Source organism: Somniosus microcephalus, chromosome 17 (assembly GCF_052327205.1).
Source record: "Somniosus microcephalus isolate GS21.2 chromosome 17, FLI_Smic_1.0, whole genome shotgun sequence".
Taxonomy (NCBI): Eukaryota; Metazoa; Chordata; class Chondrichthyes; order Squaliformes; family Somniosidae; genus Somniosus; species Somniosus microcephalus.
This window is the reverse complement of record NC_141003.1, coordinates 61,370,421-61,390,725: the sequence shown is the minus strand read 5'-3', so window position 1 is coordinate 61,390,725 and position 20,305 is coordinate 61,370,421. Positions and strand designations below refer to the sequence as shown.

The window sequence follows — 20,305 nt, the reverse complement described above, 5'->3', positions numbered from 1 at the left end:
ATGCTGCTTCTGCTTTTTAGCATGTATGTAGTCCTGTGATGCAGCTTCCCCAGGTTGGCACCGCATTTTTAGGTACGCCTGGTGCTGCTCCTGGCATGTTCTTCTACACTCCTTATTGAACCAGGGTTGTCCCCTGGCTTGATGGTAATGGTAGAGTGATGGATATGCCAGGCCATGAGGTTACAGATTGTGGTGGAATACAATGCTGCTGCTGCTGATGGCCCACAGCACCTCATGGATGCCCAGTTTTGATCTGCTAGATCTGTTCTGAATCTATCCCATTTAGCACAGTGGTAGTGCCACACAACACGATGGAGGGTGTTCTTAGTGTGAAGACGGGACTTCGTCTCCACAATGACTGTGCGATGGTTACTGCTACCAATGCTATCATGGACAGATGCATCTGCGACAGGTAGACTGGCGAGGACGAGGTCAAGTAGGTTTTTCCCTCGTGTTGGTTCTCTCACCACTTGTCGCAGGCCCAGACTGGCAGCTATGTCCTTCAGGACTTGGCCAGCTCGGTCAGTGGTGGTGCTACCGAGCCACTCTTGGTGATGGACATTGAAGTCCCCCACTCAAAGTACCTTCTGTGCCCTTCTTCCAAGTGGTGTTCAACATGGAGGAGTACTGATTCATCAGCTGAGGGGGGCGGTAGGTGGTAATCAGCAGGAGATTTCCTTGCCCATGCTTGACCTGAAGCCATGAGACTTCATGGGGTCCAGAGTCAATGTTAAGGGCTCATTGGGTCACTCCTTACCGACTGTATTACCACTGTGCCGCTACCCCTGGTGGATCTGTCCTGCCGGTGGGACAGGACATACCCAGGGATGGTGATGGAGGAGTTTGGGACAGTGGCTGAAAGGTATGATTCGCTGAGTATGACTATGTCAGGCTGTTACTTGACTAGTCTGTGGGACAGCTCCCCCAATTTTGGCACAAGTCCCCAGATGTTGGTGAGGAAGACTTTGCAGGGTCGACTGGGCTGGGTGTGCCATTGCCGTGTCCGTAACCGGTGCCGAGGTCAATGCCAGGTGGTCCATCCGGTTTTATTTTTATTGTTTTTCGTAGCAGTTTTTTACAACTGAGTGACTTGCTGGGCTATTTCAGAGGGCAGTTAAGAGTCAACCACATTGCTGTGGGTCTGGAGTCACATATAGGCCAGACCAGGTAATGACAGCAGATTTCCTTCCCTAAAGGACATTAGTGAACCAGATGAGTTTTTACAACAATCCGATAGTTTCATGGTCACCATTACTGATACTAGCTTTTTATTCCGGATTTATTTAATTAACTGAATTTAAATTCCCCAGCTGCCGTGATGGGATTTGAACTCACGTCTCTGGATCATTAGTCCAGGCCTCTGGATTACTAGCCCAGTGACATTACCACTATACTACCGTTCTCGAAGGAGAGAGCAAGCTGAGGGCATGCACTTCCACAGTGGTGGTATTTAAGGCGAGTGCGTGTATATGAAGGAGAGAGAGAGTGAGAGAGCGTGAGCTGGGAGCATGCACTCTCTTGGCGGTGGTATTTAAGGCGAGTGCGTGAGATGTTGATCCTCTTCCTTTGGAGATGAGACAGGACGTACGAGTATAATTTAACACTCCTCTCAGTGGGGTGACCCCCACGCCAGGTTGCTGCCTGGCATGTAGTATCAGTATTAACAGCTGTCTGTACTTCTAACATTCACTGGGATGAGGCAGCACCACAGAATGTTATTAATGAGGTTTGATATTAATATCCTGCTTACAGATTTGCTTTCAGTTTGGAAAGCCTGCAGCAACATTCCATAAGTGAACCCAATGTGTTCTGGCAGAGGATGTGGGGAAGGGTGGGGGAGGGGGTGTGGGGGTGGGGTGTGGGGGTAGGGGGTTGGGAGGGGGGTTGGGGTGGGGGTGGTCCCCAATTACTGGCTATGCAGTTTTTTATTTGTTTATGGGATGTGGGCATCGCTGGCAAGGCCAGCATTTATTGCCCTTCCCTAATTGCCTTTGAGAAGGTGGTGGTGAGCAGCCTTCTTGAACCGCTGCAGTCCGTGTGGTGAAGGTACTCCCACAGTGCTGTTAGGGAGGGAGTTCCAGGATTTTGACCCAGCGACGATGAAGGATCGGCGATATATTTCTAAGTCAGGATGGTGTGTGTCTTGGAGGGGTACTTGGAGGTGGTGGTGTTCCCATGCGCCTGCTGCCCTTGTCCTTCTAGGTGGAAGAGGTCGCGGGTTTGGGAGGTGCTGTCGAAGAAGCCTTGGCGAGTTGCTGCAGTGCATCTTGTAGATGGTACACACTGCAGCCGCGGTACACTGGCAGTGGAGGGAGTGAATGTTTAAGGTGGTGGATGGGGTGCCAATCAAGCAGGCTGCTTTGTCCTGGATGTTGTCAAGCTTCTCGAGTGTTGTTGGGGCTGCACTCATCCAGGCAAGTGGAGAGTATTCCATCACACTCCTGACTTGAGCCTTGTAGATAGTGGAAAGGGTTTGGAGAGTCAGGAGGTGAGACACTCGCCACAGAATACCTAGCCTCTGACCTGCTCTTGTAGCCACATTACTTATGTGGCTGGTCCAGTTACGTTTCTGGTAAATGGTGACACCCAGGATGTTGATGGTGGGGGATTCGGCGATGGTAATGCCGTTGAATATCAAGGGGTGATGGTTAGACTCTCTCTTGTCGGAGATGGTCATTGCCTGGCACTTGTGTGGCACGAATGTTACTTGCCACTTATCAGACCAAGCCTGAATGTCATCCAGGTCTGGCTGCATGCAGGCATAGACTGCTTCATTATCTGAGGAGTTGCGAATGGAACTGAACACTGTGCCGTCATCAGCGAACATCCCCACTTCTGACCCTATGATGGAGGGAAGGTCATTGACGAAGCGACTAATGATGGTTGGGCCTCGGACACTGCCCTGAGGAACTCCCGCAGTGATGTCCTAGGGCTGAGATGATCAGCCTCCAACAATCATGACCATCTTAGTTTGTGCTAGGTATGACTTCAGCCAGTGGAGTGTTTTCCCCTTGATTCCCATTGACATTCAATGGGACATTCAAACGCTGCCTTGATGTCAAGGGCAGTCACTCTCACCTCTCACCTCTGGAATTCAGCTCTTTTATCCATGTTTGGACCAAGGCTGTAATGAGGTCGGGAGCCGAGTGGTCTTGGCGGAACCCAAACTGAACGTCAACGAGCAGGTTATTGGTGAGTAAGTGCTGCTTGATAGCACTGTCGACGAAGGGAGTGTTGCACTTGAGGGAGCTTTACTCTGTATCTAACCCGTGCTGTACCTGCTCTGGGAGTGTTTGATTGGGCAGTGTAGAGGGAGCTTTACTCTGTATCTAACCCGTGCTGCACCTGCCCTGGGAGTGTTTGATGCGACAGTGTAGAGGGAGCTTTACTCTGTATCTAACCTGTGCTGTACCTGCCCTGGGAGTGTTTGATGGGGCAGTGTAGAGGGAGCTTTACTCTGTATCTAACCCGTGCTGTACCTGCCCTGGGAGTGTTTGATGGGGCAGTGTAGAGGGAGCTTTTCTCTGTATCTAACCCGTGCTCTACCTACCCTGGGAGTGTTTGATGGGGCAGTGTAGAGGGAGCTTTACTCTGTATCTAACCCGTGCTGTATCTGCCCTGGGAGTGTTTGATGGGGCAGTGTAGAGGGAGCTTTACTCCGTATCTAACCCGTGCTGTACCTGTACTGGGAGGGTTCGATGTCCACACTGAATTCATCAATTCCTTTTGACCCTGTTTATATAAAGCATCAGTAAACGTTTTTGTTCCTTCAATTATTTATATTATGTGGATTGAGTTTCAGCAAATATAACGGCGGAGGAGGGAGAGAGTATTTACCCCATCTGCAGTATTCCTGGCATTGTGGCAGCACTGATCTGGGATTCCAGCAGTCCCATTCAACAGAGAACTGTCCATTGGCGCCACCTGCTGCCAGAATGAGACGGTGTAGCAGTTTGTTGCCGAGGCGGGGTTGTCAGTGGGAGTGGGAATAGCTGAGTACAAGACTGACAATGAAAGGTTCCTTTTCATATTGTTGTGAAGTGCTTTAATGTGAATTGCATCATCATATTGAGGTGTTTGTACTTTACACTAAGAATACAGCTGGGTAAAGGAACTACAGAGGTTTGATACACAGAAGGAGGCCACTTGGCCCAAGTGTCTGTGCCAGTTCTTTGCTAGAGCAATCGCAAACTAATCCCACTGCTCCGTGTTCCCCCCATAGCCCTGTCTCAATCCCAAACTAATCCCACTGCCCCACTCTCTCCCCATAGCACTGTGTCAATCCCAAACTAATCCCACTGCCTCACTCTCTCCCCATAGTCCTGTGTTAATCTCAAACTAATCTCACTGTCCCACTCTCTCCCCATAGTCCTGTGTTAATCCCAAACTAATCTCACTGCCCCACTCTCTTCCCATAGTCCTGTGTTAATCTCAAACTAATCCCACTGCCTCACTCTCTCCCCATAGTCCTGTGTTAATCTCAAACTAATCTCACTGCCCCACTCTCTCCCCATAGCACTGTCAATCCCAAACTAATCCCACTGCCTCACTCTCTCCCCATAGCACTGTGTCAATCCCAAACTATTCCCACTGCCTCACTCTCTCCACATAGTCCTGTGTTAATCCCAAACTAATCTCACTGTCCCACTCTCTCTCCATAGTCCTGTGTCAATTCCTAACTAACTCCGCTGCCTCGCTCTCTCCCCATAGCCCTGTGTCAATTCCTAACTAATCTCACTGTCCCACTCTCTCCCCATAGTCCTGTGTTAATCCCAAACTAATCCCACTGCCCCACTCTCTCCCCATAGCCGTGTCAATTCCTAACTAACTCCGCTGCCTCGCTCTCTCCCCATAGCACTGTGTCAATCCCAAACTAATCTCACTGCCTCACTCTCTCCCCATAGCCCTGTGTTAATCCCAAACTAATCTCACTGTCCCACTCTCTCCCCATAGTCCTGTGTTAATCCCAAACTAATCTCACTGCCCCACTCTCTCCCCATAGCCCTGTGTTAATCCCAAACTAATCTCACTGTCCCACTCTCTCCCCATAGTCCTGTGTTAATCCCAAACTAATCTCACTGCCCCACTCTCTCCCCATAGCCCTGTGTTAATCCCAAACTAATCTCACTGCCTCACTCTCTCCCCATAGCCCTGTGTTAATCCCAAACTAATCTCACTGTCCCACTCTCTCCCCATAGTCCTGTGTTAATCCCAAACTAATCTCACTGCCCCACTCTCTCCCCATAGCCCTGTGTTAATCCCAAACTAATCTCACTGTCCCACTCTCTCCCCATAGTCCTGTGTCAATTCCTAACCCAACTCCGCTGCCTCGCTCTCTCCCCATAGCCCTGTGTCAATTCCTAACTAATCTCACTGTCCCACTCTCTCCCCATAGCCCTGTGTCAATTCCTAACTAATCTCACTGTCCCACTCTCTCCCCATAGCCCTGTGTCAATTCCTAACTAATCTCACTGTCCCACTCTCTCCCCATAGCCCTGTGTCAATTCCTAACTAATCTCACTGTCCCACTCTCTCCCCATAGCCCTGTGTCAATTCCTAACTAATCTCACTGTCCCACTCTCTCCCCATAGCCCTGTGTCAATTCCTAACTAATCTCACTGTCCCACTCTCTCCCCATAGTCCTGTGTCAATTCCTAACTAATCTCACTGTCCCACTCTCTCCCCATAGCCCTGTGTCAATTCCTAACTAACTCCGCTGCCTCGCTCTCTCCCCATAGCCCTGTGTCAATTCCTAACTAATCTCACTGTCCCACTCTCTCCCCATAGCCCTGTGTCAATTCCTAACTCCGCTGCCTCGCTCTCTCCCCATAGCCCTGTGTCAATTCCTAACTAATCTCACTGTCCCACTCTCTCCCCATAGCCCTGTGTTAATCCCAAACTAATCTCACTGTCCCACTCTCTCCCCATAGCCCTGTGTCAATTCCTAACTAATCTCACTGTCCCACTCTCTCCCCATAGCCCTGTGTCAATTCCTAACTAATCTCACTGTCCCACTCTCTCCCCATAGCCCTGTGTCAATTCCTAACTAATCTCACTGTCCCACTCTCTCCCCATAGCCCTGTGTCAATTCCTAACTAACTCCGCTGCCTCGCTCTCTCCCCATAGCGCTGTATCTTCCTTTGCTTCAAATATTCATCCAATTTTCCATTAAAAGATCCAATGGTCTCTGCCTCAACTACTTCCTATGGCAAATCATTCCATGCTCCAACAACCCACTTGGGAAAACACATTTCTCCTAACCTCACTCTCACAATAATTGATGATCCCTCATCACTAACTCCCCGACCAGAGGAAACGGTCTTTCTCCATTCACTCTGTCAAAACGCTTTATAATTTTTAAAACCTCCATCAAATCTCCTTTGAGCCTTCTGTGCCCCAGTGGGAACAGTCCCAGTCTCTCCTCATAACTCTAGTTTCCCATCCCTGGAATCTTGGTGAATCTACACTGTCCGAGCTCCATTATTTTAATGCCCTTTCTATAAAGGGCACCCAGAACTGCACACAGTCTCTAACTGTGGGCTAACTGATGTTTTGTACAGCCCTCAGCCCATATACACTCTCCCCTATCATGGGCTCTACCCACCCAATCTCAAGCTGCGGTCAGAACAAATCCAATTTTAGAGTGTATCCTCAGAACACAGATGCCCCCCAGACACAAGTGCTGGAGTAATTCTTGTCCTTCTCTGCACCATCTCCAAAATATCACAGTGCTAATGAGAATATTGTGACTGAGCACTCCAATCAGTGACTCAGTGTTGCAGTAACCAGTTAGAGACTCACCGCTCACATCACGGACGATTGCTTGTTGACGCAGGACCTTCACCTCTGGTGGGCCTCTCTCTGAAACACATTGAAGTTAAATACCTGTTATTGCAGTTGTACAGGAGGTAACCAAAGGCAATATATTTTTTCCAATAGATGCATTAACTGAGGATGGGAAAGAGTCAGAATCTTCAGGGGAGGGGGCAGAGAGTCAGCACCTTCAGGGGAGGGGGGGGAGAGAGTCAGCACCTTCAGGGGAGGGGGAGAGAGTCATCACCTTCAGGGGAGGGGAGAGAAAGTCCGCAGCTTCAGGGGAGGGGGGAGGAGAGTCAGCACCTTCAGGGGAGGGGGGAGAGAGAGTCAGCACCTTCAGGGGAGGGGGAGAGAGTCAGCACCTTCAGGGGAGGGGGAGAGAGTCAGCACCTTCAGGGGAGGGGGGAGAGAGAGTCAGCAGCTTCAGGGGAGGGGGAGAGAGTCAGCACCTTCAGGGGAGGGGGAGAGAGTCAGCACCTTCAGGGGAGGGGGAGAGAGTCAGCACCTTCAGGGGAGGGGGGAGAGAGAGTCAGCAGCTTCAGGGGAGGGGGAGGAGAGTCAGCACCTTCAGGGGAGGGGGGAGAGAGAGTCAGCACCTTCAGGGGATGGGGAGAGAGAGTCAGCACCTTCAGGGGAGGGGGGAGAGAGAGTCAGCAGCTTCAGGGGAGGGGGAGGAGAGTCAGCACCTTCAGGGGAGGGGAGAGAGAGTCAGCACCTTCAGGGGAGGGGGGAGAGAGAGTCAGCACCTTCAGGGGATGGGGAGAGAGAGTCAGCACCTTCAGGGGAGGGGGGAGAGAGAGTCAGCACCTTCAGGGGATGGGGAGAGAGAGTCAGCACCTTCAGGGGAGGGGGGAGAGAGAGTCAGCACCTTCAGGGGAGGGGGAGAGAGAGTCAGCACCTTCAGGGGATGGGGAGAGAGAGTCAGCACCTTCAGGGGAGGGGAGAGAGAGTCAGCACCTTCAGGGGAGGGGGGAGAGAGTCAGCACCTTCAGGGGAGGGGGGAGAGAGAGTCAGCAGCTTCAGGGGAGGGGGAGGAGAGAGTCAGCACCTTCAGGGGAGGGGAGAGAGAGTCCGCACCTTTAGGGGAGGGGGGAGAGAGTCATCACCTTCAGGGGAGGGGGGAGAGAGTCCGCACCTTTAGGGGAGGGGGAGAGAGTCATCACCTTCAGGGGAGGGGGAGAGAGTCAGCACCTTCGGGGGGGCGGGGAGAGAGTCAGCAGCTTCAGGGGAGGGGGGAGAGAGTCAGCACCTTCAGGGGAGGGGGGAGAGAGTCAGCACCTTCAGGAGAGGGGGGAGAGAGTCAGCACCTTCAGGGGAGGGGGGAGAGAGTCAGCACCTTCAGGGGAGGGGGAGAGAGTCAGCACCTTCAGGGGAGGGGGAGAGAGTCAGCACCTTCAGGGGAGGGGGGAGAGAGTCAGCACCCTCAGGGGAGGGGGAGAGAGTCAGCACCTTCGGGGGGGCGGGGAGAGAGTCAGCAGCTTCAGGGGAGGGGGGAGAGAGAGTCAGCAGCTTCAGGGGAGGGGGAGAGAGAGTCAGCACCTTCAGGGGAGGGGGGAGAGAGAGTCCGCACCTTCAGGGGAGGGGGCGAGAGAGTCAGCACCTTCAGGGGAGGGGGAGAGAGAGTCAGCAGCTTCAGGGGAGGGGGAGAGAGAGTCAGCACCTTCAGGGGAGGGGGAGAATGAGGAATTGAGTGCATGGTCGCTGTAATTGTGGGGCGGTAATTGCGGTGCTGTGCAGAGAGGACAGTTACCACTCATGTCTCTGACCATGGCTTGTTTACGCAGAATCTTTGATTCCTGAAGTCTTTTCTCTGCAACAGAAAAATATGAAAAAATTAAATAATTACCTTTAAATGGATATTTCAGTTAAACATTTAAATGAGTGTTGTTACATAAGAACAGAAGAAATAGGAGCAGGAGTAGTTCATACGGCCCTTCGAGCCTGCTCCGCCATTCAATAAGGTCATGGCTGATCTTCGACCTCGTCTCCACTTTCCCGTCCTATCCTCATATCACTTGATTCCCCTAGAGTCCAAAAATCTATTTATCTCAGCCTGGAATATACTCAACGACTGAGCTTCCACAGCACTTTGGGTAGAGAATTCTCACAGTACCTCACAGATATATAACAATCCAAGCCTAATCTCAATAGGTAACAGTCCGAAACACTGAACAGAACCACAGATCTGTCCCTGTTGAATATCACACAATCCTTCTGTAATGTCACAACAGGCTGAGAGAAATAAAATTATACGGAACAGGCAGAGACCAAGCTCAGTCTGAGCAAGACCAGCACAGCTTGTTTATCAGAGGGAGAGAAAGACAGAGAGAGAGAGACAGACAGATAAAGACAGACAGGTACAGAGAGACAGACAGAGAGAGACAGAGCGAGAGAGACAGAAAGAGACAAAGAGAGAGAGAGAAAGAGACAAAGAGAGAGAGACAGAAAGACAGAGAAAGACAGAGAGAGAGGGAGACAGAGAGAGGGAGACAGAGAAAAAGAGAGACAGAAAGAGAGAGACAGAGACAGAGACAAAACGAGAGAGAGAGAGATTACCCTATCCCCAGTCTCCAGTCAGCCTATCCCCAGCCCCAGCCCCAGGCCACTGTCAGCCTATCCCCAGTCTCCAGTCAGCCTATCCCCAGGCCCAGCCCCAGGCCACTGTCAGCCTATCCCCAGTCTCCAGTCAGCCTATCCCCAGGCCCAGCCCCAGGCCACTGTCAGCCTATCCCCAGGCCCCAGTCAGCCTATCCCCAGGCCCAGCCCCAGGCCACTGTCAGCCTATCCCCAGGCCCCAGTCAGCCTATCCCCAGGCCCAGCCCCAGGCCACTGTCAGCCTATCCCCAGGCCCCAGTCAGCCTATCCCCAGTCTCCAGTCAGCGTATCCCCAGGCCCAGCCCCAGGCCACTGTCAGCCTATCCCCAGGCCCCAGTCAGCCTATCCCCAGGCCCCAGTCAGCCTATCTCCAGACCTATCCCCAGGCCGCACCTTTCCGTAGAGTTGGTCTTCTGCGTTTCTTGTTCAGCCCGTCCTCCATGTCGGTGTCAGGTGAAGCTGTATCTTTGCCATCTGGAGTCTCTTCACCATCCTTTCTCTCCCCTTCTGTGTTCTCTGCCTTCACCTCAGCAAGCTTCTCCTGGTCGCTCTTACTCTGCAGGTCCTCCATCTTTGCCTCTGTGTTTTTATGTTCAGTCCTGTCTTCCAAGTCTGTTCTGAGTGATTCTCTGTTCTTCAGTGTCAGATCAGCACATTCAGCTTGAGTGTCCTGCAGAGCAAAGCACCGGTGGTGAGTTCACCATCACCCTACTCACTGGGCGAGGCCCCTTGGCTTTGCAGGGCAATAACCGCAGGGCCACAGCTAAACTAGGATCAGAAGCATGAAACAATGTTAAGGCCCATTCAGCCCATCAAATTCATTCCTTTCACAGCCCATGGACAGTCTACCCTCTCATGGACACCACCCCAGCCATTTAATCTCCCGAGGGAATGTTGTGGGTAAATACTCGCCAATCCTTAATGGGAATGAAGTGAAACCCTCGAGGGTTGTTGCGTGATGATCCGCTCAATGCTCAGAGAAAGAAAGGGATGAAAGATTGACACATTCAAAATGTTCAAATAACAATCGGTGGGAGTGGAGAGTTTCTGCATCAAGGCACAAATCAAGAACATAAAACACAGGCTATAGCCCATTCCCACAAGGCTGAAACTTTGTTTTATCCAACACTGGAAATCACCATGAATGGAAAAATTGTGGAGTGAATTATAACCAGAACCAAGTTAGTCACAGGCACCAGTCAGATACCCCTTGGTACAGGCACTGTCCGTCAGATACCACTTGGTACTGGTACCATCAGTCAAATACCCCTTGGTACAGGCACCGTCAGTCAGATACACCTTGGTACAGGCAGCGTCAGTCAGATACACCTTGTTACAGGCAGCGTCAGTCAGATACACCTTGTTACAGGCGCCATCAGTCAGAGACACCTTTGTACAGGCACAGTCAGTCTCTGACACCTTAGTAAAGGCACAGTCAGTCTCTGACACCTTGGTACAGGCACTGTCAGTCAGATACACATTGGTACAGGCACTGTCAGTCAGATACACATTGGTACAGGCACTGAAGTCAGATACACCTTGGCACAGGCACTGTCAGTCTTTGACACCTTGGTACAGGCACTGTCAGTCAGATACACCTTGGTACAGGCACTGTCAGTCAGATACACCTTGGGACAGGCAGCGTCAGTCAGATACACCTTGTTACAGGTGCCATCAGTCAGAGACACCTTGGTACAGGCACCGTCAGTCAGATACCCCTTAGTACAGGCACCGTCAGTCAGATACCCCTTGGTACAGGCACCGTCAGTCAGATACCCCTTGGTACAGGCACCGTCAGTCTACCCCTTGGTACAGGCACCGTCAGTCAGATACCCCTTGGTACAGGCACTGTCAGTCAGATATACCTTGGTACAGGCACTGTCAGTCAGATATACCTTGGTTACAGTTAGAGAGTTAGGCACACATCATTAAAGCTAGGTTCTGTCCGTACTTTCGCTGCCACTTCTCTTCCCTTTATCCAGCGCGAGGGACAGAACGTGAGGGAGGGGAGAGTCCGATGGAGGGGGAGGGAGGGATGGAGGGTGCGCGGGAAAGAGAGCGTGTGGGAGGGAGGGAGAGTGCAAAGGAGGGAAGGGGAGTGCGAGGGAGGGAGGGAGTGTGAGGGAGGGAGGGTGTGAGAGAGGGTGCGAGGGAGAGAGGGAGGGAGGGAGAAAGAGAGAGAGGGAGGGAGAGCGATGGAGAAAGAGAGGGAGAGAGAAAGTGAGGGAGGGAGAGTGTGAGGGAGGGAGAGAGAGAGGGAGGGAGGGAGAGAGCGAGGGGGGAGGGAGAAAGTGATGGAGGGAGAGAGTGAAAGGGAGAGAGGGGGAGGGAGAGTGAGAGGGAGGGAGAGAGAGAGAGGGAGGGAGAGAGAGAGGGAGGGAGAGAGGGAGGGAGGGAGAGTGAGAGGGAGGTTCATGGGAGACTCCCTAGGAAGATCAACCTATTGCTCACCTCTTGGCTGCAGCACCGTAGACTATATGATTACGGATTTGGACCCATCCTCTTTCAGAGCATTCACAGTCAAACCACAAACAACACTGTCAGACCACAGTCAAATTACTTCGTATCTTAAAAGGACAGAAACAACCAACACAGAAACACAACCCAGTAAGCTGTACAACATCAAAAAATCCTACAGATGGGCCAAAAACAGCACGGAAAAATACCAGAAAGCAATTAGCAATCAATCAACTCAAACTCTCTTGGACACCTTTCTGGAAAACATATACACTCACAATAAAGAAGGCGTAAACCGGGCAGTGAATAACCTAAATAATATTTTTGATAATTTGGCAACAATGTCAAACTTGAAAGTTCGCAAGAATAAACCCAAAACAAAAAACTATGAAAAATGGTTTGACCCAGATTGCCATAACATGAGGAAAAAACTTAGAAAAATATCAAACCAAAAACACAGACAGCCAGAAAATGAGGAATTACGCTTTACTTATTGTCAGGCACTAACACAATACAAAAACACACTCAGAACCAAAAAAGAGCAGTATATTAAGAATACACTCAGCTCCATTGAGGAATCCATTGATTCCAATTGTTTCTGGGACAACTGGAATACATTACACAAAAAACAACACGACGAATTGGCCATTCAAAACGGAGGTCACTTCCCTGATATCTGGAACAAAGGACTCATAACGCCCATATACAAAAGTGGAGACAAAGTTGACCCAAATAACTATCGAGGCATCTGTGTAAACAGTAACTTGGGGAAGGTATTCTGTAATATCATAAACAAAAGACTTATAAACTTCCTTGAGGAGCACAATGTCTTGAGTAAAAGCCAAATTGGATTCCTACCAAACTATAGAACATCAGATCATATCTTCACCCTACAGACCCTAATTGACAAACATGTTCATCAAAACAAAAGCAAAATTTTTGCCTGCTTTATAGATTTCCAGAAGGCTTTCGATTCCATCTGGCACGACGGTCTATTCGTGAAACTTATTGAAAGTGGTGTAGGGGGAAAAACATATGATGTAATTAAATCAATGTATACAAACAATAAATGTGCAGTTAAAATTGGAGACAAACAAACAAAATACTTCCCACAGTGGCGTGGTGTGACGCAGGGCTCGCCCATCTCACCGACACTCTTTAATATTTACATAAATGAATTGGCAAAACTACTTGAACAATCTACAGCACCCGGCCTCACCCTATATGAATCCGAGGTTAAATTCCTCCTCTATGCAGATGACCTGGTTCTGCTGTCACCAACTAAGGAGGGTCTACAGCAGAACCTGGATCTGCTAGAGTCGTACTGTCAGACCTGGGCCCTGACAATAAACCCCCAAAAAAACAAAGTCCTGTGTTCCAGCAAAGATCCAGACATCAGGGACCCAGAATAAATTTCACACTAGGAACAACTAAAATTGAACAAACCACTAACTACACATACTTGGGCTTAAAAATCAGTTCTACGGGAAATTTTCATCTGGCTGTGAATGAACTGAAAGAGAAAGCAAGAAGGGCTTTCTATGCCATTAAAAAATCAATCCAAATAGAAATCCCAATTAGCATTTGGCTCAAAATTTTCAAATCATTAATGAACCAATTGCACTCTATGGCAGTGAGGGGTGGGGACCACTAACACAACAAGAATTTGCAAAATGGGACAAACACCCAATTGAGATCCTACATGCAGAATTCTGTAAAAGTATCCTCCGGACTCAAAGGAAAACCGTAAACAATGCATGCAGGGCAAGATCTAGGCCAATATCCATTAATAATTACTATCCAAAAAAGAGCCACCAAATTTTGGAAACACCTAAAAGTGAGCAACCCCCACTGCTATCATTACGAAGCCCTGAAATGCCAAGAGAGGATCATAAAGAAGAATACCCTCAGTCAACTAGTCCTGGGACTCAGTGAAGTAACTACTAACACTACTAACAATAACCAGCCCCAGGACAGTGACATCGTAGCACAGAGAATTCGACCCAACACAATTGTCACTAAGCAAAAGGAAAAATATCTGTCATATTGGGCAGAAACAACAAAAATCCAAAACAAACTCAATTGCTACTTGGCCCTAAACAGACAATACAACATGGCTGAATACCTGACCACGGTAAAAGATAGCAAATTGAGAAAAACCTTGACTATGTACAGACTTAGTGAGCATAGCCTGGCTATCGAAAAAGGCAGACACGGACAGACCTGGCTGACAAGAGAGAACAGGATATACTCTCACTGCAGACAGGGGGTGGTGGAGACAGAGATGCACTTCCTCACAGCTTGTGGAAAATATCAGGGCATAAGGGAGAATTTCTACCCAAAATTCACAAAAATATGCCCGGAATTCAGAAATTTGAATGACGACCAAAAACTCCCATACTATGTTACAGCTTGCCATAAACAGAGGGACAACCATTAAATCTAAGAAAAGAGTATATACAAATTATATGATGGTATATTTATACACTCAGGGATATATCTGTTTATACACTGTATGGATAGATCTGCGTTTATGTGTTCAACCATAAATGTTTTTCGATGCTTTGGCAACATAAGATGTACCTTGTCATGCCAATAAAGCGATTTGAATTGAATTGAATTGAATTGAGTGAGAGGGCTGCAGAGAGCGAGGGAGGGAGAGAAAGAGGGAGGGAGAGAGAGAGTGAGAGGGAGAGAGAGGGAGGGAGGGAGAGTGAGAGGGAGGGAGAGAGAGAGGGAGAGAGCGAGGGAGGGAGGGAGGGTGAGAGGGAGGGAGAGTGAGAAGGTGGGAGAGAGCGAGAGAGGGAGCGATAGAGAGAGGGAGGGAGAGTGCGGGGGAGAGAGAGCAAGAGAGTGAGAGGGAGGGAGAGAGTAAGGGAGGGAGGGAGAGTGCGAGAGAGAGAGAGAGGGAGGGAGAGAGAAAGCGAGGGAGAAAGCGAGGGAGAAGCGAGGGAGGGAGCAAGAGTGGGAGAGAGAGAGCGAGGAAGGGAGAGCGGGAGGGAGAGTGTGAGGGAGGGAGAGAGAGAGGGTGGGAGAGAGAGTGAGAGGGAGGGAGAGAGAGAGAGGGAGGGAGGGAGAGAGAGGGAGAGAGTGGGAGAGAGAGGAAGAGAGAGAGAGAGGGAGAGTGTGAGGGAGAGAGGGAGCGAGAGACAGGGAGCGAGAGAGCGAGGGAGAGAGAGAGAGACTGAGGGAGGGAAAGAGTGAGGGAGGGAGAGTGAGAGGGAGGATGGGAGAGAGAGGGAGGGAGGAAGAGAGAAGGAGGGAGAGAGAAAATGAGGGAGGGGGAGGGAGGGAGGGAGGGAGAGAGGGAGGGAGAAAGCAAGTGAGGGAGAGAGAGGGAGTGAGGGTGAGAGGGAGGGAGGGAGAGAGAGAGGGAGGGAGAGAGAGAGGGAGGGAGAAAGCAAGTGAGGGTGAGAGAGAGGGTGGGAGAGAGAGTGAGAGGGAGAGAGGGAGGGACGAAGAGAGAGGGTGGGAGAGAGAAAGCGAGGGAGGGAGGGAGTGAGGGAGAGAGAGGGGCGGGAGAGAGAGAGGGGGAGAAAGCGAGTGAGGGAGAAGGCGTGGGAGGGAGGGAGCGGGTGGGAGAGGGAGAGAGAGAGAGGGAGGGAGGGAGGGAGGGAGAGTGCGAGGGAGAGACAGAGGGAGCGAGAGACAGAGGGAGCGAGAGAACGAGGGAGAGAGTGAGATTGAGGGATGGAGAGAGGGAGGGAGAGTGTGAGGGAGGGAGAGTGAGAGGGAGGGAGAAAGCGAGGGAGAGTGAGAGGGAGGGAGGGAGGGAGAAAGCGAGGGAGGGAGCGAGAGTGGGAGAGAGAGCGAGGAAGGGAGAGCGGGAGGGAGCGTGTGAGGGAGGGAGAGAGGGAGGGAGGGAGGGAGAGAGAGGAAGGGAGAGAGAGAGAGGCAGAGAGAGAGGGAGGGAGGGAGGGAGAGAGGGAAGGAGGGAGGGAGAGTGAGAGGGAGGGAGAGTGAGAGGGAGGGAAAGAGGGAGGGAGAGAGCGAGGGAGAGAGAGAGGGAGAGAGAGGGAGCGAGAGAGAGACTGAGGGATGGAGAGAGGGAGGGAGAACGCGAGGGAGAGTGAGAGGGAGGGAGGGAGGGAAAGAGAGGGAGGGAGTGTGTGAGGGAGAGGGAAAGGGAGGGAGAGAGAAAGGGAGGGCAAAAGCAAGGGAGGGAGAGGGATGGAGGGAGAGTGAGAGGGAGGGAGAGAGAGGGAGGGAGAGAGGGATGGAGGGAGAGGGAGGGAGAGAGAGGGAGTGGGGGAGAGAGGGAGTGGAGGAGAGAGGGAGTGGGGGAGAGAGGGAGGGTGAAAGGGAGGGAGGGAGAGAGAGAGGGAGGGAGAGAGAGGGGTGGGAGGGAGGGAGAGGGAGAGGGAGGGCAAAAGCGAGGGAGGGAGAGAGGGATGGAGGGAGAGAGAGAGGGAGGGGGAGAGAGAGAGGGAGGGGCAGAGCCGGAGAGTGAGAGCGAGGGAGGGAGAGAGAGAGGGAGGTAGAGAGGGAGGTGGAGAGAGAGGGAGAGAGGGAGGGAGGGAGGGAGAGAGAGAGGGAGAAAGAGGGAGGGAGAGAGAGAGGGAGGGAGAGAGAGAGGGAGGGAGACCGCTAACGCAACAAGAATTTGCAAAATGGGACAAACACCCAATTGAGATCCTACATGCAGAATTCTGTAAAAGTATCCTCCGGACTCAAAGGAAAACCGTAAACAATGCATGCAGGGCAGAACTAGGCCAATATCCATTAATAATCACTATCCAAAAAAAGCCACCAAATTTTGGAAACACCTAGAAATGAGCAACCCCCAATGCTATCATTACGAAGCCCTGAAATGCCAAGAGAGGACCATAAAGAAGAATACCCTCAGTCAACTAGTCCTGGGACTCAGTGAAGTAACTACTAACACTACTAACAATAACCAGCCCCAGGACAGTGACAGCATAACACAAAGAATTCGACCCAACACAATCGTCGCTAAGCAAAAGGAAAAATATCTGTCATATTGGACAGAAACAACAAAAACCCAAAGCAAACTCAATTGCTACTTGGCCCTAAACAGACAATACAACATGGCTGATTACCTGACCATGGTAAAGGATAGCAAACTGAGAAAAACCTTGACAATGTACAGACTTAGTGAACATAGCCTGGCGATCGAAAAAGGTAGACACAGGCAGACCTGGCTACCAAGAGAGGACAGGATATGCTCTCACTGCAGTCAGGGAGTGGTGGAGACAGAGATGCACTTCCTCACAGCTTGTAGAAAATATCAGGGCATAAGGGAGAATTTCTACCCAAAATTCACAAAAATATGCCCGGAATTCTGAAATTTGAATGACGACCAAAAACTCCCATACCTACTAGGGGAAGAGAGAAATTGTGTAACCTTAGCGGCACACTATGTTACAGCTTGCCATAAACAGAGGGACAACCACTAAATATAAGAAAAGAGTATATACAAATTATATGAATGTATATTTATACACTCAGGGATATATCTGTTTATACACTGTATGGATAGATCTGTATTTTTGTGTACAACCATGAATGTTTTTCGATGCTTTGGCAACATAAGATGTACCTTGTCATGCCAATAAAGCGATTTGAATTGAATTGAGAGAGGGAGGGAGAGAGAGAGGGAGGGAGAGTGCGAGGGAGAGAGAGAGGGAGGGAGGGAGAGAGAGAGGGAGGGAGAGAGAGAGAGGGAGGGAGGGAGAGAGGGAGGGAGGGAGAAAGAGAGGGAGGGTGACAGAGAGCGAGAGAAAGAGGGAGAGAGAGAGGGGGGAGAGAGGGGGAGGGAGGGAGAGAGGGAGAGAGAGAGGGGGAGAGAGAGAGGGAGAGTGCGAGGGAGGGAGAGAGAGAGGGAGAGAGAGGGGAGGGAGGGAGGGAGAGAGAGGGAGGGTGAAAGCGAGGGAGGGAGAGAGAGGGATGGAGGGAGAGGGAGTGGGGGAGAGAAGGAGTGGGGGGGAGAGGGAGGGTGAAAGGGAGGGAGAGAGAGGGGGATAGTGCGAGGGAGAGAGAGAGGGAGAGAGGGAGGGAGAGAAAGAGTGACGGAGCGAGAGAGCAAGGGAAGGAGAGCGAGAGCGAGAGAGAGGGAGGGAGAGGGAGGGAGAGAGAGGGAGGGAAAGTGTGAGGTAGGGAGAGTGAGAGGGAGGGAGAGAGAGAGGGAGAAAGCGAGGGAGGGAGAAAGCAAGGGAGGGAGGGAGGGAGAGTGAGAGGAAAGGAGAGAGAAAGCGAGGGAGGGAGAGTGCGAGGGGGAGAGAGTAGGGAGGGAGACTAGTCCTGGGACTCAGTGAAGTAACTACTAACACTACTAACAATAACCAGCCCCAGGACAGTGACAGCGTAACACAAAGAATTCGACCCAACACAATCGTCACTAAGCAAAAGGAAAAATATCTGTCATATTGGGCAGAAACAACAAAAGCCCAAAACAAACTCAATTGCTACTTGGCCCTAAACAGACAATACAACATGGCTGATTACCTGACCATGGTAAAGGATAGCAAACTGAGAAAAACCTTGACAATGTACAGACTTAGTGAACATAGCCTGGCGATCGAAAAAGGTAGACACAGGCAGACCCGGCTACCAAGAGAGGATAGGATATGCTCTCACTGCAGTCAGGGAGTGGTGGAGACAGAGATGCACTTCCTCACAGCTTGTAGAAAATATCAGGGCATAAGGGAGAATTTCTACCCAAAATTCACAAAAATATGCCCGGAATTCAGAAACTTGAATGACGACCAAAAACTCCCATACCTACTAGGGGAAGAGAGAAATTGTGTAACCTTAGCGGCACACTATGTTACAGCTTGCCATAAACAGAGGGACAACCACTAAATATAAGAAAAGAGTATATATAAATTATATGAATGTATATTTATACACTCAGGAATATATCTGTTTATACACTGTATGGATAGATCTGCGTTTATGTGTTCAACCATGAATGTTTTTCAATGCTTTGGCAACATAAGATGTACCTTGTCATGCCAATAAAGCGATTTGAATTGAATTGAATTGAATTGAGTGGGAAGGATAGAGAGGGAGAGGGAGGGAGAGGGGGAGCGAGAGGGAGAGGGGGAGCGAGAGAAAGGGAGAGTGCGAGGGAGAGAGGGAGGGTGCGGGAGGGAGAGTGAGGGGGGGAGGGAGAGAGCGAGGAAGGGAGAGAGCGAGTGAGGGGGAGAGAGAGTGCGAGGGAGGGAGCGAGAGAGCGAGAGAGAGGGAGGGAGAGGGAGCGAGAGTGCCAGGGAGGGAGAGAGAGAGGGAGGGAGAGAGGAAGGGAGAGAGAGAGGGAGGTAGAGAGAGAGGGAGGGAGAGAGAGAGGGAGAGTGAGAGATGGGAGACAGAGATGGAGGGAGAGAGAGGGAGGGAGAGAGAGAGGCAGAGAAACAGAGGGAGGGAGGGAGAGAGAAAGGGAGAGAGGGGGGAGAGAGGGAGAGAGAAAGAGAGAGAGAGGGAGAGCGAGGGAGCAAAAGTGAGAGGGAGGGAGAGAGAGGGAGAAGGAGGGCGAGGGAGGAAGGGAGAGTGGGAGGGAGAGAGAGAGGGAGGGAGAAAGCGAGGGAGGGAGAGAGAGCAGGTGGGAGAGGGATGGAGAGAGAGAGGGAGGAAGAGAGCGAGGGAGAGAGAGTGAGTCGGAGGGAGAGGGAGGGAGGGAGAGAGGGAGGGAGGGAGAGAGGGAGGGAGGGAGAGAGAGAGGGAGGGATAGAGAAAGGGAGAGTGAGAGGGAGAGGGAGGGAGAGAGAAAGGGCGGGATAGAGAAAGGGAGGGCAAAAGTGAGGGAGGGAGAGGGATGGAGGGAGAGAGGGAGTGAGGGAGAGAGGGAGGGAGAGTGAGAGGGAGGGAGAGAGAGAGGGAGGGAGAGAGAGGGGGGAGAGAGAGGGGGAGAGAGAGGGGGGAGAGAGCGAGGGGGGAGAGAGCGAGGGAGGAAGGGAGAGTGGGAGGGAGAGAGAGAGGGAGGGAGAGAGGGTGGGAGAGTGAGAGGGTGGGAGAGTGAGAGGGTGGGAGAGAGAGTGAGAGAGAGTGCGAGGGAGGGAGAGAGAGAGGGAAGGGAGGGAGGGAGAGAGAGAGGTTGGCGAAAGCGAGGGAAGGAGAGAGAGGGATGGAGGGAGAGGGAGTGGGGAGAGAGGGAGTGAGTGAGAGGGGGGGTGAAAGGGAGGGAGAGGGGGATAGTGCGAGGGAGGGAGAGTGAGAGGGAGGGAGAGAGAGGGAGGATGAGAGAGGGAGGGAGGGAGGAAAAGAGGGAGTGAGGGAGAGAGGCAGAAAGAGTGAGAGGGAGGGAGAGCGAGAGGAAGGGAGAGAGAGAGGGAGAAAGCGAGGGAGGGAGAAAGCAAGGGAGGGAGAGAGGGAGGGAGAGTGAGAGGAAAGGAGAGAGAAAGTGAGGGAGGAAGAGTGCGAGGGGGAGAGAGTAGGGAGGGAGAGAGTGATGGAGGGAGAAAGCGAGGGAGGGAGAATG

General features: G+C 51.3%; 1 protein-coding gene across 1 annotated transcript in view; it reads right to left on the bottom strand.

Annotated features, from left to right (window-relative positions):
- The window catches only part of LOC147105772 (uncharacterized), a 232,055-nt gene that overhangs the window by 175,869 nt on the left and 35,881 nt on the right, over nt 1-20,305 (bottom strand). The window contains 3 exon segments of the mRNA XM_086010942.1: nt 6,802-6,861; nt 8,567-8,626; nt 9,805-10,081. Of these exon segments, the coding sequence (XP_085867068.1) occupies nt 6,802-6,861; nt 8,567-8,626; nt 9,805-10,081 (397 nt within the window).